The sequence below is a fragment of the Rissa tridactyla genome, chromosome 9, assembly GCF_028500815.1.
Source record: "Rissa tridactyla isolate bRisTri1 chromosome 9, bRisTri1.patW.cur.20221130, whole genome shotgun sequence".
In the NCBI taxonomy this organism is placed as follows: domain Eukaryota; kingdom Metazoa; phylum Chordata; class Aves; order Charadriiformes; family Laridae; genus Rissa; species Rissa tridactyla.
The window spans coordinates 35,812,939-35,830,038 of NC_071474.1; the positions used below are offsets into that span (position 1 = coordinate 35,812,939).

General features: G+C 38.4%; 1 protein-coding gene across 4 annotated transcripts in view; it reads left to right on the forward strand.

The window, feature by feature from the left end:
* Window positions 1-17,100, forward strand: part of ACSL4 (acyl-CoA synthetase long chain family member 4) — a 49,472-nt gene that overhangs the window by 21,140 nt on the left and 11,232 nt on the right. For 2 of the 4 annotated variants that reach the window (XM_054214653.1, XM_054214655.1), the window contains exons 2-9: window positions 6,211-6,257; window positions 9,778-10,017; window positions 10,298-10,475; window positions 12,288-12,397; window positions 12,474-12,612; window positions 14,038-14,188; window positions 15,355-15,478; window positions 16,281-16,352. In XM_054214653.1, the coding sequence (XP_054070628.1) occupies window positions 9,790-10,017; window positions 10,298-10,475; window positions 12,288-12,397; window positions 12,474-12,612; window positions 14,038-14,188; window positions 15,355-15,478; window positions 16,281-16,352 (1,002 nt within the window). In that variant the 5' untranslated portion in view covers window positions 6,211-6,257; window positions 9,778-9,789. Of the gene's footprint in view, window positions 1-6,210; window positions 6,258-9,499; window positions 10,018-10,297; window positions 10,476-12,287; window positions 12,398-12,473; window positions 12,613-14,037; window positions 14,189-15,354; window positions 15,479-16,280; window positions 16,353-17,100 lie in introns of those variants that run through there. The other 2 variants (XM_054214654.1, XM_054214652.1) reach the window with 2 other exon arrangements.

A 17,100-nucleotide genomic window follows, 5' to 3' on the forward strand; every position in this document is an offset into this window, starting at 1 on the left:
TCTGTTAAGAAAACAACTTCTGTTAAGAAACCCAGCTTCGAGTAAATTCCTGCTTTATGTCAGATGTGTTCTAATTAGGAGACAGAAGCAAAATCTGAACTATCCATTCACTGCCCAGTGAGATGAAATGGTGGCATAGTGAAGAAGTTACCTGAAAGGAAGTAATTTGTGTGAGTGTTACTACTTCCTTAAAACGCAAAGTAAAACTGCTTGACCTAAACCACCACACAACATGATGCCAGTTTTCAGCTGCCTGTGTTCCGTGCAGAAAAAACAGAGGGAACGTCAAGTTCAGTGTGAAGTCTCACTTGTGCTTTTGCACTTTTATTTCTCCCTTTTCTAGCTGAACTGCCTTTTTTTGGCCTGAAATCAGTATCTCCAATCACATTTTCAAGTGGGAATCACACTTACAAATGAAAATTTAGGACATAATCTGATTATAGAAATTAGGTGTAAATGCTTCTTTGTAGTTACGTATCATGCTAGAGACTGCACAGTCCACGGTACACACCTACACAGAATAGTCTGGATGTTCTGTACTCTCCTTTTTTTTTTATTTAACCTGCTTCATTTGTAATGCTTAAAAATAAAACAAAGAATTGATCTCCAGTCTGTACTTTCAAATTGATACAGTACAGCAAAGATCTTCCGTTGTAATATGCCCCAAAACAATAGGTGTAATAACAGGCTTCGGAATTTATTTGAAGTTGTCCAAAATAAGAGAATGTTTTCAGAAAGCTTGAACTTATCAAGTCTGTACTCAAAGGATATAGATTTTCAAGGGGGGAAGCAAGCGACAAACCTTGTATGAAATGAAAGAAATGTATGAAACTGGTTTGAGTATAAACTGTATGTATTAGGGGATTATGTGACTTGGGGTATCAAATTTCTCAAGGACAGTGTTTGCAGGCAAGAAAAACAATTGTGGAAGGTGTGGCAAAAAGGTCTTTATATTTACAAGGCTTAAACTGATTTCATAGAATCATAGAATGGTTTGAGTTGGAAGGGACCTTAAAGATCATCTAGATCATTTGGTCTTCTAGACTCTATAATTCAACAATCTTAGGAGGCCACTACGTCTGTATTTTTGTAAAGCATTTTACTACTGAGAAAGAAGCAGAAAATTAAAAGATCATCAGAGCCCTGCGAGTCACAACCTTTCCGTTACAAAATGGTTGTGTATCTAAACACAGAACTAGTCAGTCTGTGCAGTTTGTGTTACATATGGGAAGAAAGAGATTATCAGCTCTTATTTGGCTGCTTACATAGCTTTTGCTGGAGAACTTCCATGGCCACGTATCCTCTGAAGTTTGTCCTTGATCATGCTGCCTGCCTTTTCATGTGCTTGTTTTAAAATGTTGGGTGGAAATAGTACAATCGCTTATCTCTGCTGTTGAAACATTGGAGGAATCACAGAATGGTAGGGGTTGGAAGGGACCTCTGGAGATCATCTAGGCCAACCCCCCTGCCAGAGCACGTTCACCTAGAGCAACGTTTGCCATAGTGCCTGATGAGATTGGGCTACATGTTGAGGGATTGGGCTGAAGTACTTCTTTATTAGTATAGAATATGCATTTTCTTTTTTTTTTTTTTTTCCCCTTTAGTCCAAGTATATTTTGTATATGTTGGAGAAGTTCTGAGGCAATATCAGTATTTTTCAATTGCAGATTTTGTCCTTTTCCATCCTCTTCTGAAATCCTGTCTGTCCACGCCACCAGTCCTTACCATGTCCATTAACTGAAATGCCAATGAGTCAAACGGATGCCTCTCACTTACTTCCTTCACCACAAAAAAGCGCTGAAAGAACAGAGTTTGCTGTTACAGTGACTGCTCAGCGTTCCCAGTACTGTAGCGTAAATTGGATTGACTCAAAACCTTGTGTGCCCCAGGCTTTTGATGGGCTCACGGCATAACCAGCACAGGTTGAGTATGGGCTTGTAAGAGAGGAAGCGTTGGAGTGAATGAGCCTTGGGTATTTCCAGTGCAGATTCTGGATAGAATTTAATGAGGGGAAAAGTTAACCGAGGTGGGCTGAGAGGAAATACTTTCCCAATTCACTGTATTCACAACGGGCAGTTTTCAGTTGTGCAATGCCTTGGCCTTTTATGTTTTTTGCCTTTGGGGCACACAAACAGCTCTTGCTCTTTCACCAAATATTTGCTTGCCCTTGTGATACAAGATTAGGAGAGAGTTTCGCACCAGTCTGTTAGATAATTGAGAAACACTGGGTAAGCGTGGCTGCTCTGGTTTCCATTACAATAGTTGTTGCAGCAATAGAAGTATGACACTTGACACTTACAAACTGATTATTTTTTCCTGATTGACATTAAGTGCATATATGTTCTGAGGTAGTGAAACAAAAGTAGTGGATATAAAGGACAACAATACTTTTCTTGAAACCAAAAATAAATCTCATCTTTGTTTAGGAATGAAGTAAAACATTACATTAACTGCTTTTTCTTTTTAAGGAGCAGTAAGAGAAACAAGATTTCCTAATACTACTTGCGGTTTTGGTATTAGAATGTATATATTTAAACAGGGGCCCTCGACTTACATCAGGATCCGCTATACCAGACTTCCCCTCTCCCTGTTTGTTGGGACAGGGCTGTGGGTGTTTATGCTGCACAGACACAGTAAGAGCTCTTGAAAGCTCTCCGGCTTTGAGCTGCTCTTACCCTGACAGAGCAGAGTTCTTCTGAAACCTGCTGGTGTTTGATTAGATTACCTCTGTGGTTTTTATTGCCCTTTGACGTACAAAATTGTGTAAGAGGAAAATATGTAGAAATCTGCCTGTGAGAAGGGAACAAAAATCAGACCTCATGTACTTTCTTTTTCTACCATGAGTAACTTGCATTGATATTAGCAGAGTTTGTTTTCATAAAACCACTGCTATGATGTAAAACCTGAATCATTTCCCTTAGTTTTTCTTCTTCCAATATTTCTAACCCCCCCAAAAGTTGTAATTAACCACACGATTCTTGTAACTCTTACTGCTATTTAATCACAGCCATCTCATCTGTAGAAAAGTTCTCTCATTCTTGGGCATAATGGGTATAAATCTGGAATATCAAAATTTGTAGAGAGCCTGGTAGTGTGCACTCATTTGTTTATTGTGTGTAAGCTTGCTGCATTTTCCTGGCAATGGGATACTTCTCAGCCTCTCTGTAATTTCATTTTGAAATCCTAGGCTCTTTCAGTTCTAGTACTGGAGCAAATTGAGGACTACTAGGTATTGATTAAATTCCCTTCCAAAAACTGACTGTAACTAATAACCCACGTACTTACTCAAGTCAACTCACATTTTTTTCACTGTGTAGAGACACTTTTCCACTTAACAAATTATGAATGCTTACTGTGGTTTCCAAAATGTTTAGATCTGCCTGAATGCTAGAGAAATTCCGGAAATAAATGTTCCTTATTCATACTGGATTGTTTTGGAAGATTTCAGAACTTCCTGAAAGGAGTCGAACTTGAGTACTTCTGCTAAAGCCAGAATTGTGTCTCCATTTGAAGTTAGCAAGAGCGGGACTGTAGGGGAACCAGGACTTCCTCCAGTGGTGTTTTTAAACTAAACAACTTCTTGCTTTGCAGATTCCAGGTTTTCTTCACAAACCAGAATTCTGCCCTTTTCCTGTCTAATGTCATCTTTAGTACTAGAAGATTTTCCTAGCACAATGAGAAAAGGTTTTAAAAGTTCCAATTAATGTTTGATGTAAGTTGAAAAAGAAGTATGTTTTCTTCTAATCATGCAATTACATAGTAAATGGGATCCCTGGCAAGCTTTTTAGCGCAAGAGGAAGGACAATAAAGACTGTTATTCGTACACTTTCAATATTAAACCTTCACAGTGTTTTGGACTTGGGCTAATTAAAGCCTTTCCTAGCGAAGTTAATAATTTGCTGCCTGATTAAAATTAAATTGCATAGGGTAAAATTTCTATCCACAGGTATTTCTTTAGGTTTTGAGTTACGCTGAGAAATTCTAGTTGTGTGTGCAAATGCTGGGTGAGTTGATTCTGTTCGGCTTGACTGGTTAAACGCAGAGAAGGTTAGGGCGTTTCCTCCTCCATGAATAGTTGCTTCCAGAAGTATAAACCCTCTCCCTCTTCCCCATGCACACTTTTGCTCTTATTTAGTCTCATAAGCTTTTGTGACTATTTAAAAGCTATTTGTCTATATATTAAAAAAAAAAAAAAAGTTTCCACTTATTTCTTAGATTTTCAGTTAAATTCATGAAAAATAACAGTGTGTCTCTTCTCTTCCAAATCCTGTGCTCTGATTTCAGACTTTGTTCTGTGGCCCTGGCTGCAGGACAAGACTAGTGTTGCCTATTATCTGTCTTTGAAGCTTTTAATTGAGGGTATCAAAGTCAGATTATACTCAAAGAACATCTCTTCCATCTGTGGCAGTCTGTAAAATACAGTCTCGGTGCTTGTATGAGCATTCGCGTTGGTTATTTGTTTTCCATAGTAAGCTTGGACTACAGAATTTGTGTAAACACCCAACACATAATAGTAATAAGGAAAATATTACCTCAGGAGTGAGATTTCTAAGCTGAACCCTGTAACATAGCATTGCAAATGATAAACGAACTCTAGTCTAGAGACTTACTGTTTCAGAATTGCCAGAGCTCATTCATCAGAGGAAAATCCTTGGGAGATGCTGAAAATGCAGCTATCTAGGAGAGAAACTACGCGGAATCACGGAATTTCTACACCTGGTTTGGTTTTGTTTGGTTTTTTTTCCTTAGACTGTAGTCATGCCTGACTGGCGCACATTGATTGCTGTTGCTGGGAACGTGCATTTCCTACAGCAAGAACTGGAAGCTCTGCTGTTTCCAAGATAGATAAGCGTCAAAATAGACTAGTTACATTGCACAATTAAGAGAAATAATGAACTTTGTAAGTCAATATTAAATATTACAGATAATAAATATTCTAGTATTGCATAAGCTTTGTTTTGATACGGTGAAATTTTTCATGTAAGTGCTACTTTTTTTTTATTTGTGAGGAAAGAGGAAGTTTACTGAGAACGTGACTGTTATACTTTAGCAGTATGTAGTTGGCTTGCCTTGAAGGTATCCTTGGTGGTGCATTGATGTGAATGTTGCATCTCATCCTTTCTCTTAAAGTCTAATTAAACTTAAATAGGAGATTGAAGGCATAGGTGTAATTTGAATAGCTAAGTTTGGCTTTTAACCAAATGGAATTGGTGTGGATGTACTTTTGCAAGTTCAGTATGTCGGTCTGTTATGCATTGTATTTAAAATCTGATAAATATTTACTTGTCATGAGTTTGGGGTGGTCCTGTTATGGATCAAAAGCTTATACAGCCACATGCAAGTGCCAGTAACACTAAAAACATTATTATGCTTCTTATTTACTTCATATTTCAAGAGAAAATGTTTGCAGGAGAATTTTGTAAGGTATGTTTAATACAGTTGCAGTCCGTAAAAACTGGTACCTTGGTTGAACTCTTAAACTTATGGGAAAGGCTGCTAAAATATAACTAGGTTAAACATCAGTTAAAAGCTTTCTTTATATAAAACCAAGTAGCCCAGGAGGGCGATTATGCAGTAGACTTTTTGAAGCCATATCTGTGTAGTTGCAGAGAGGCATCTTTTTTTCCACTGGTCATGGGGCCACTGAAGCCTCGCTGCCCACCCAACCAGGCTTTTGTTCTGTGAACTCTCCTCTTACCTCAGTCCCCAAACACCTTTCATGCTCCTTATGACTCTGTTGGGCAGTGTATGTTATGGGTAGTCCTGAGTTAATGTTTCTACTGATACTCATCCATCAAGAATGATAAAGCTCTTGTTGCTTCTGCCCTGACGCAGAAGAACGGACCATATGGAATCTGAAAGTCTCTTTCTTGTCTTGTCTTTTTTTTTTTTTTAATGAAATCAAGCTTCTGTTCATAGCTTTATTCAGAACCCGTTTAAATGGAGGGGGTGGGGGGCGGAGTGTCCCATAAAAATTAAACTCCTTTTGGATAGTTTCATCTTTATCTGTACACTGTAGTTTGCAAGCTTAGTCTTTTCCAATAATATCATTGCTCCCCTCTTGTATGGGGAGCAGGTGCCACCTTTGTCTAAATTCATAGGCTGTTCTTCTTCAGAAGCATTAGGGTACAAATTCTAAAGATTCCTCCTTTCTGCAAGGCAAAAAAGTTCCCAACCTCTAATACTTTTTTTTTTCCTGTTTTAATATAGATCTAATCGACGCTGAAAAAACCTCAGTCATTGCTGTCAGAACCCTTGTAAGTATACCTGCGTGTGCATATATCTGTGTGTATGTGTCAGTTTTTATATGAATATGTTCAAAGGAAAAAGTCAACTTTGTCTTTTTGGTACTAAGTTTTTTCCAACTGATTTCTGTTAAGAATTAAAACCGATTTTTGTCAAGATAGAAGCCCTTTAAAATACCACAAATGTGTCCAAATTCGCTAAGTTATCTGTTTTTATAAACACTTTTTAAAGTATTTCAAACAAATCTGAAATTTCAAAATGAAAGAAATGCGACCTTTAACTTTTGCTAACGCGAACAGTAACATAACTGGCAGCAAGTGATGAAGTGTGTTTGTACACGCACTTAATTCAGAAGTTAGAAGTGCGGTGAGGCTGCCAGTTTTAGGACAAAAGAAACATCCTTTCCTATTAAGACCTTTTTATCATTACTTTATTATATCAGGCAGTATTTTGAACATTCTGATGTGTCTTTTTAGCATGTTAGAAAGTTGTTCCAGTAAACTGTAGAAGTTATTAAGTTGGTGTTCAACACTGAATTGAGTTTTGTTGCTTAGTCAGCTTGAAGATCTTCTCATATGTAAAACTACACACTTCGTGCACATAGAAAGGATTATTAGATGACATCAATAGGATGTAATTTTTCACAGTCCTCTTCACACGTAGTCTTACAATCCATTCTGCAATCTAGTTAGTTTTAAAGACTTAGTATGGATAATCAGTAATAAAATGTGAATTCAGTATTATGAAATACCTGTTTAAATCGTGCCAGTACTGTTATAATTTATTGTGATGTTTGCATTTCATCAGTGCTTAGATAACAAGAGGAGCAGGTCCCCATCATTTTACATATGGTAAAAAAAGGGACAGCTTTTACCCTAGAGACTTCAGTTCAATTCACTGTTGCCCAGGTGCAATAAGAAAGAGTGGAATATAGGAAAGATGATATAAATGTCATAAGTATATATTCATAGTTACCATTACTCAATATAGATTTAATTAGAAAGTAGTAAGCAAATCAGTTTGTGAAATGATCCTCAGTTCTTTGTGTCTGATGTAATAACACGTACACAGAAAATACTCTGAAAATTTTGTGGTTGTTCAGTGTTACATAAGCTGCTAAATAACTTAAATGTAATTTATAAAATTAATGTACAGGAGATTAAATTGAATGAAAAAGTTAAAGTAAATGCCCTTTTTATAGCATTGGTCAGTCCAGAACAGTGGCTAAAGAATTTAAGTAAATATGAGCCCATTCCTCTCCTCCCTTTCTAAATTAGTCAGTTCTTGATTATTAGCAAGTAGTTTTAGGACTACTTCTGAAAAAGCTACTACCCAGCTTGAATAAAAGCTGTAGTACTGTCTCATGATATTAAATTGTTTGTATTAGTCCAAGTGATTGTGTCTGTCATATGCTTCTTGTTGGAAGGTGAAGAGCAGTGGGAGTTCTCCATGGGGTTTATTTTAACATGTAGCATTGTGTCTGATCCTGGGCATGCACTGTAGCCTTTCTTACTGTAGTCTTACCGCTGTGGCTGCCTTTTCTTTTAAATACAAGCTCAACTGCTGCTTTCAGAGCACTGAATTAACTGGAATTAAAATATCATACAAGATTTGTAATATAAACCAGTAAACCTTCATTTTCGGGAAGTGGAGCTTAGGCAAGTAAAAAGCTGTCTCTCTTCTGCTGAGGTTTGACTGTGTGTGATGACGATGAGGTTAACTAAAGCAGAACAAGCGTATACATTTTGAAAAGAAGGCAGCATTCACTTTTTATAAAAAGAAATGTGGAGAATCCTCCTTTTTCTGAACAAGTCTGAACTCAGTTTAGTACGTTATACCATCATTCAATAGTAACTTTATTCCGTAGGTTTAATTAAAAAAATTAACATGGTGATCATGTTATTCCAAGTTCCGCAGATCTCTTAATCTTACATTACATTGAATGCTGTTGATATTGGCTACAACGCAACTCCAGATGTTGGAATTCTCACTAAAAAAACCCAACAACCTATTAATAGATTTCTGTTATGCTGTTAGTAACAGTTGTCCTGTTTAACCTGAAATGTTAATTGCAGCCTCCCTCATCACCTGAGGGTGGCAAATACGTTAATAAAGGTACATTTTGAGGTGTGCCCACGTTCTTTTAATTCTTGATAGAGCCCTGAAATTTTCCAAATTCTCATTCATTCTGTTTATCAGATTCTGCCCATGAAAGACTGGGCTTGCAATAAGCAAGTCAGCATTACGCACTCCCCCGGCTGCCCGAGGTACCGCTCTTTTCCTAGTGCACCTTGGCCTTTTATTTTTCCTGCTATGTGACTCATTCGTGATGTGTTTGCATGCCATCCAGATGAAGATAAGAACCTTTTGCATGCCAGTGCAGACCGGTTACAGGCCAGTGGGGTAGCCACAGCTGTGGTTTGCTGTAATGCCTTTGTGTTTCTCACACTCACCTTCAGTCTTTATTCAGGCCCAGTTCTCATGCAGACAAAATCTTGCCAAATTGTGCTTTATTTTAAATTCGATTGAATTGGTCAAATTGGGTTCCATTTTCCGTACTGGAGTTCTGAAATGCGTATATTGAAGTAGGTTTTGGAAGGGGAAAAGCAAATCCGTGTAATCCCTTTCCAAGAGTCTGACATTCATAGTTGAAAAGTAATAGATTAAAAAGTCAGTTGCTGGGGCAAAGTTAATAAAGCAGTTTTGTAATATATAATTTTTCGATTACAACATGTAAACTTTTGAGGACTCTATCAAGATACATTTTTAATCCAAATATAAGTTGATATAATATTCTGAAAAGCAGTAAAGCAATCTACTGCATCTTTTCTCTGTAGTACAAATATTTAGGGGGAAACCAACTGTTGACCTTTCCCATAATTATGCAATTGCAGCGTTACTCAAGTAGCTTAAACACAATATTATGATGTGAAGGACAGACTTGAGCACAACAGCCCTGAACTATTCAAACAGAGATAGTGGGGAAAAGTCTTTGAAAAGTAAATATTTGTGGATGCAACAAACAAGTATGGAAAAGATTCATCCTCTTTCATCTTCAGAGCAGCACACTGCTGTATCATGCAGTGTACGTGCCTCTTACATCGGTTACTTCAGTCTCCTTCCTCTTGATGCATTTGAAGTGAACTCTTAGAAGGACTAAAACTAATGGATTGACTGTAATATTACTAATTTAATGATTTTCCCTTTTTTTTTTTTTTTCTGCACTCTGCTTGGCTCTGGTCTTCACCCACAGGTGTCCACTGTTGGCTCTCAAAGGTTACTAAAACTTTAGCAGCTGCTGTGAAACAGAACTACCAAAGCTTCGCTTACTGCTGCTTCTTCCTACACCATACTGCACTGCTGCTTTGCTCTTGCCTGCTTCACAACGCAATAAGAGATTTTCTTTTTTAAATACCTGCGATGAAACTTAGACTAGAAGGATGGGCCATTCTCTTGCTGCCTGTGTACTTGTTAATATCTGTGTACAGTATGCTTGTATTTATTCCATGGTATTTTCTTACCAATGCTAAGAAGAAAAAGGCTATGGCAAAACGTTTAAAAGCTAAACCCACCTCGGACAAACCTGGAAGCCCCTACCGTTCCATCACTCATCTTGACTCTCTAGCAAACATAAACATTCCTGGAGCAGACACGTTGGACAAGCTGTTTGACCATGCTTTAGCAAAGTTTGGGAAGAAGGACTGTCTTGGAACCAGAGAAATACTGAGTGAAGAAAATGAAATGCAGCCAAATGGAAAAGTGTTCAAAAAGGTAAAACTTACAGTTTTATACTGAATTCTGACTTGATTTTGAGCTGCTTTGCATCTTGCCACAACAATGAGTCTCCTTAGGTCTTCCTTAATCATCAACTTATGATAGAAAACATCCATTTTGTAGTAGTTGGATGCGCTATTTGTTCTACTTCAAGAAAAATGAAAGCAATTTTTTGTTTATTTTAATTAATGGCAGTGTGTGTGCTTACGGTGTTGCAGTGGTAGAGCTGTACCAGCAGCTTCTTGTTATCACAATTATTTTTTTTTCCCTTCACCAGTTAATTTTAGGAGCTTACAGATGGTTGTCCTATGAAGAAGTAAATGAGAAAGTGAATCACTTGGGGAGTGGACTGACTGCCCTGGGACTAACCCCAAAGAGCACCGTCGTCATATTCTGTGAGACCCGAGCAGAATGGATGATTGCAGCTCTCACTTGCTTCAAGTACAACTTTCCTCGTGAGTGCTGAACTTGTTCACTTCTAATGTATTTTAGAACCATTTCTCCGCACTGCTTTGGCTGTTCAGTATTTTGAATCTGCCAATCCTATCATTGATGGCATAAGTATTTCATAAACTTACTCTGTCTATGGTCTGATTCTTAGAAGTTTCCAGTCTATTCTATCCATTACGGATATCCCTAAAATTAATTTGCTCGTATTTATGAGACTGTTTTTTCTGATTTTATTGTAATAATGTTCTAAATGTTAGAATGACAGAACAGTACAGTTACTATTCAGGTTTTTTTAAAATACGCTGAAGATGTCAGTAGTTGCATTTCTCCTCCCAAAATGTGGAATGTTTTTATAGTATTTTCTGTCTGTACCCTGATGTATGCCTCCAAAACATTAAATTGTTATTGAAAGAGAGAACAGTACAGTAATCAAAATCATACACTAGTCTGAGGGGGTTTTGGTGACATTTTTAAGCTGCTCAAGTTCATTACAATTATGTATATGGCTGGTTTTCCTTTTTTTGAATTTTATTTAAGCTGTCAAAAATCTCTAATCTGACTTAATGCATACAGACTTCTCAGTGAAGTGGCAAAGGTTACTATGCACTCGTGTGCCCAGGCTGCATACAACATGCTATAACACGTAGAGTATTTTTGTTGCCGCCTTATGTTTTTGCTTGCAGTAGGCTGCCTCTTCCTTCCCGTATTAGTAGTAGTAGACTGTGCGGGGAGAAGGTCGTACAGCAGAGTATGCAGAGAGGCTGTTAATGGGCAATAATGAAGAGCTGACATTGCTGTTGGAAGTAGCAGAGGATGGTTAATTCAGCCCTAATCCTCATGCTCCGAGAGGCTTTGAGAGGCAGGAAGAATCAGCTGTATAACGTTACTCTCTTTTTTGTCCCTTCCACATGAACCTTGTTTCACAGGAAGATTAAATTCCTTTAATGGTCTTTGGAGGTTAGAATTTGAGATAGCAGACAATACTAAAAGAAGATTATTTTTTTTCAATAAAGAGATGATGGGAAGAGTGAACTCCTTGGCGCCTGTGAGGCACTTAGCGATATCACTGCAGCCAGTCAGGGTTAAAAATAATCTAGCAACGTGAAAAATAGTCTGATTCCTTAGTCTGATTCTCTGCCTTGCCCCCATCAGTAATTTCATGGGAGGAAGTAGAGTAGCTGACGCTGCTGGAAGAGCTGCTTTTAGAAGGGCATAGCTTTAAGCTGTGACTGGTGCCCTGCGGTGTTTTGAGTGTCACCTCTCCCCCTGAGTTCTGGCTGAAGAGCTGAGGGGTAGAACACATCTCAGTTGCTCGCTGTGGGATTGCTCAGTGCCTTAGTGTTGGGTTTTGGTGGGTCTCTCTGTTTTGGTGATTTCTTTTCTTCTGTAGAATAGACTAGACTATTTCAGTTGGAAGGGACCTCCAAGGATCATCTAGTCCAACTCCCTGGCCAATTCAGGGCTGACCAAAAGTTAAAGCAGGTTAAGGGCATTCTCCAAACGCCTCTTAAACACAGACAGTGCTTGGGGCACTGACCACCTCTCCAGGAAGCCTGTTCCAGTGTTTGACCACCCTCTCGGTAAAGACATGCTTCCTATATACTGTTGTCCTCGTTTCAGAGGTCTCTTGGGGTATAAAATTCTCATGTGGAAAAATTAAAAAGCTGTTTTGTTTCCAAATTGGAAAATTCCCCATTGAGCTAATTTTATGTCACCCCTCCCCTCCTCCTGCAGTGCTTTCCAGGGAGCTAAAGCAAGGGCATTTGCATTTAGTCTTTAACGTTTCTTTCATGTTCTCCCTCTCCTCGCTGTAACAGTTGTTACGTTGTACGCCACCCTGGGTGAAGAGGCAGTAACCTATGGTCTCAATGAGTGTGGAGCATCGTATCTGGTCACTAGTGTAGAACTTCTCGAGAGCAAACTTAAGGTAAGTTGGTACCAGCTTTGCCCTGTAATAATTTTACAGTGCAGTCAGGGCTAAAAATTTCACTTCTCTCTTACAGGCTGCATTGCCACAAGTTTCCTGTCTTAAACACATCATTTATGTGGACAAGAAGACTATCAATAAATCAGAATACCCTGAAAATGTGGAGATTCACAGCATGCAGACAGTAGAAGAGCTGGGAGCCAAACCAGAAAACTGTAAGTGACTCACTACGCAGAGGGCTAATCAAGCAATGTTAACAGTGAAATCAGACCTAGGTGAAGAGGGATGTGTAGCAGAAAAAAAAAACACCCATGCAGGTCTCTACCGCCGAGGCAGTGGCAGATTGCCAGTTCATCCTCTGGCTTCCTTTAAATAAACAGAAAATTTGTTTGATCTCTATTTACTGTCCTACACCTTTATTCAAGTGTCAGGTATTTCAGGACAAAACTTTATTTTTAACTTCTAAACCATAACCAGAATAATTTAATTTTAAGACTCCACCTTTGTTTTAAGAAGTGAAATAGCATCCGGTGCAGTGTTCCATTTTCTGCTACTTTTACTTTTTATTCATCTTATTTTCACTATTTTTCCTAAGAAAAGAGCAGAAAGCACTTGAGGCTTTTTTTTTCTTTTTATTTGCTTGTTGGCTTGGAAATGTCTGTTTAACCGATCTGTAGCTGAAAACCATGACATCCTTTGCTACATTGGGCAGCCAGGAGCGACTGTAAACATCTGCTTTAAGGAAAGGGAAAAAAAAACCCCTCGATCGTGTCTTTCCCTTAACTCAGCAGTTTGTGCTTAGCCAGATCTCCCTCTTGGATAAAAGAGGGGATAAACTGGCAAAGGAGCTTTTTGCAGGGAAGCTCATGTTCGTTACAACTGCTTATCTTTGATCAGCTTAAGGTACAGATTCAAACCAGCAGTTACCTTGAGGGGTGGTGTTTTGTGGCTGCTTTTCCCATAAAAACCCTGTTTGCCTTACAACACTTCCGCTGATACCAAAGCTAATAATTTTCATCCTAAGAATAAATGCCAAGGGATTACAGCAAAAAATCAAAAGTCAAGTGTTGTAAGCTTACTGCTCTTCCACTAACTAGCAGCTTACCTGAGGAAGGTTCGTTAAAAAGAAAAAAAAAAAAGTAGTCTTAGCTGTGTAACCTTGGCTTGGCTTTATAAGAGCGACTGACAGAAAAGCTGACTTTCACCTTTTAGGGGTGTTGGTTTGATTTGGGTTTTTTTGTTTGATTGGTTTTTGGTTTTTTTTTTTTCTCAACCTGTTTTTTCTTTCCAGTCCTGTATTTCTGCCCTTCACTGCCCCTGACAGGTTTACTTGCTCTTCAGAAGGCTTTTTCTATGAAGCTTTCAGTCACCTCTAAGACATAGTGGCAAAAGTATCGCCCAAATACTTGTCATTCCTTTCAAAATCTGCCTTCCCTCACTTCCTCTTGAAAACAGACCACTGCTCTCTTCATCACTGACTTCTGTATCCACCACTGACCACTTCACAGCACATCGTGCTTAACTTTGTTGAAGCTCCTGTTTCACACCTGTTGATTACAGACATTTTCACATTGATTACAGAAATAACCGGTTAGAAAGTAGATAAGAATCGATAACAATTTTTCTCCTGCATTTTGTAGCAAGCATTCTGCCAAGCCGACCTGTTCCTACAGACTTGGCTTTAGTGATGTACACCAGTGGCTCTACTGGGAGACCTAAAGGAGTGATGATGATGCATAAAAACTTAATAGCTGGAATGACGGGACAGTGTGAGAGAATACCTGGACTGGGGTAAGAAACACTTACTTGTCGTGTGTATAGAGAGATACAGAAGAACCTCCAAAAGTACATAAGTTTCATAGAAAGTTTGTTGCTGGCATCAGGTGTTACCAAATTTCTTCATTTTATTGTGAGGCCAATAATCTTTCATTTAAAAGAAATAATATATCTCGTGTTTGTGAACTTACCCTGTTGTTTGAAAAGGACGCCCTTACAGCTCTCGTCCCACATGCTGTTTTTACTTTTTTTTATTATTACCCTTACCTTTAGGTCTGTGATGGAGTTTTGCACTCTCTTGGGCATCAGAAGATGCTACCAGATAAGGAGATCCCTCATCTAGTCAAACTTGGGAAATTTTTTTTTTTAGCTGTTTTCAAGCAGTTAGAATGACTTTAGGAGTCTGTCAGAGCCTACAGTTTCCATTGGTCTAGAGATACCGCTGTTGGATGGATAATGCATGTGCTGCAGAACCTGCTCCAGTATGCCTCACTAAATGAGCAGAAAAGTAATAAATTGTGCATTGACAATAGTAAAACCAACTGCAAATACCCGCATATTAATATTTTGAGGAAGTTTTTCATGAATGTGGGTGTTTGTCACTGCATTCACAAAGGGTTTAATAGCTGAAGTAAGCTACATTGCTAAACTCCTTTTGTGATAGGCCATAAAAGCAGTTCTGACTCAATGCTGAAAGGTTCTGGTAAGTGACAGCTCTGAGTTTCTTGTTGAGAAATCTCTGAAAAATTATTTCCCAAAAGAAGACTCAGTACTTCAGTGATCAGCTCTCTTTCTACTAAACTGTTTTAGAAGGAGATATTACGATGATTGTCAAGGATTTGTAAATCATTGGTGATTATATTAAAGATGTAGTGATTTTCATCCTGGGATGAAAATTGCCACAAGGAGAGGAAACAGCAGCGGAGTATTGAGGAATCTTTGCGTTCCCTTGAAAGCAAAGCAAATCCTGTAATTCATACTGATTTCATTAAAGTAGGATTTTTCCCATTTTGTTTATAAACTGTGCTTTGAAGTCACACCCTTCTTGCATGCAGAAGAATAAGCCTCACGTGTGATCCAGGTCTTTCAAGAAGTAATAACTAAGCACGCAATGAAACTTAAACAGTATTTTCAGGCTGCTTGTGTATCATTGTTAATTAGATAATCCTTTCCTTTCCCAGACCCAAGGATACTTACATTGGTTATTTGCCTCTGGCCCATGTACTGGAATTGACAGCAGAAATCTCTTGCATCACGTACGGCTGCAGGATTGGCTACTCCTCTCCACTCACACTGTCCGACCAGGTGAGGGGCCGGGGGGGACAAAAGCAGACTTTAGCTTTTGCAGTCTGCATTCTCCCGCCTTACCTATCCTCTTCATTAAAGAAATGCCAATGTATATGGCACACTTCAGAAATGTAATTTTTTCATAAAATTATGTAAATTAACATTTCTGGTGAACTATAGCAGCAGGTCATACCATATAAATTTTTATAAAAACCTTTCCTTTTATGATACTTATGAAATCTAAAAGAAAACCTAATAAATGCATATAGCATTATCCTCTGGATATCAGGATAAGAACAGCTACTGATAGATCAGCTGAATGTAAGACTGTTTAAAGTGATTTTAAGTTTTTTGGTCTCACTTTATCAGCTCTTTATCCAGTTATTGTAGATCTTCTATTTAGCCCTTTGCCTTCTTCCATTTAAGAATTAAGGTAAATAAGAGCAAATTAAGCTGGAGAAGAATGCTTCTGTCTGTTTTGCTGGTATAGAGATTGCATCAGGCAAAAGAAACTCCTGGAGGAAGGTGGAGGAGAAAGCAAGCGCTAGAGGGAGGAAGTAAGAGAAATATATAGAGTGGACTTAACCAGGTTGGGCTTGTAGAACATAGTGTTTTCGTTGGAATTGCTGTTAATCGTTACTTTTTCCATTACAATGGCAAAAAAAAAAAATTAATGCAGGAAATGTTTTTTGCAGGGATAGGGGAAGAGATTTAAATAAGTTACATGCTGATATATCTCCCCTTTTTTTTCTTTTTTGCCCTTTTCTAAAGAGCTGCTTAATTTTCAGCTTCATAAATTGACATTTTTTCCTTATTACAGTCAAGTAAAATTAAGAAGGGAAGCAAAGGAGACTGTACTGTACTTAAGCCTACACTGGTGGCAGCTGTGCCTGTAAGTATGCAGAAGCAGATATGTTTAGCAAAATGATGACGCTTTCTATCCTATTTATGCTAGAAAAATCTATTTACTAACATTTTTTCTCTTCATGTGTAAGTAACTGTCACTAATAGGAAAAAAGCAGAATATAGAAATTCCAGTTGTCATTGCTTGAACTGAGTGCTGATGCTGCAGATGAGCACAAGAATATACGTACACTAAAGCCAAGACGATTTTTGATCCAAAACTACAAGTGCGTTGTAATAGTTACAAGTGGTGTTTTACTGGGCTATTGATACAACAATAGGATACATAAAGTCTTTGACTTTCAGAGTCTGAAACTCCTTTTTGCACAGGGAGAATGCAGGGTGGCTTTGGCCAAGATGGACACTTCAAGATACGGGCGTTTGGCTGTTACAGAACTCAGCAAGTTAAGCTGGGCTGCCAGGGTTGTTGGGGTGCTCAAGCTCACCTGAGCATCTTGCCTCCAAGGTAACACTTAGGCTAAGTCTCTCTTAGTCTCCTCTCATAAGAAAAAATAATCAGGAGACTATAACTATTATTGCTTTTGTAGCTTACGTTGGTCTTTGGGTGACCAGGCTTCTGCATTCCCCAAGTTCTTAGTGCTATCCGAAAAATACACAAATGCTTCTGTCCGTCTAATGCAAAAAGCCTTCCTCGTATGTCCTGGAATCACACATGCCTCTTATGATCATGTCACATCTGTGGCTCGTAAGACCGGTCGCACCAGCTTTCACCACAT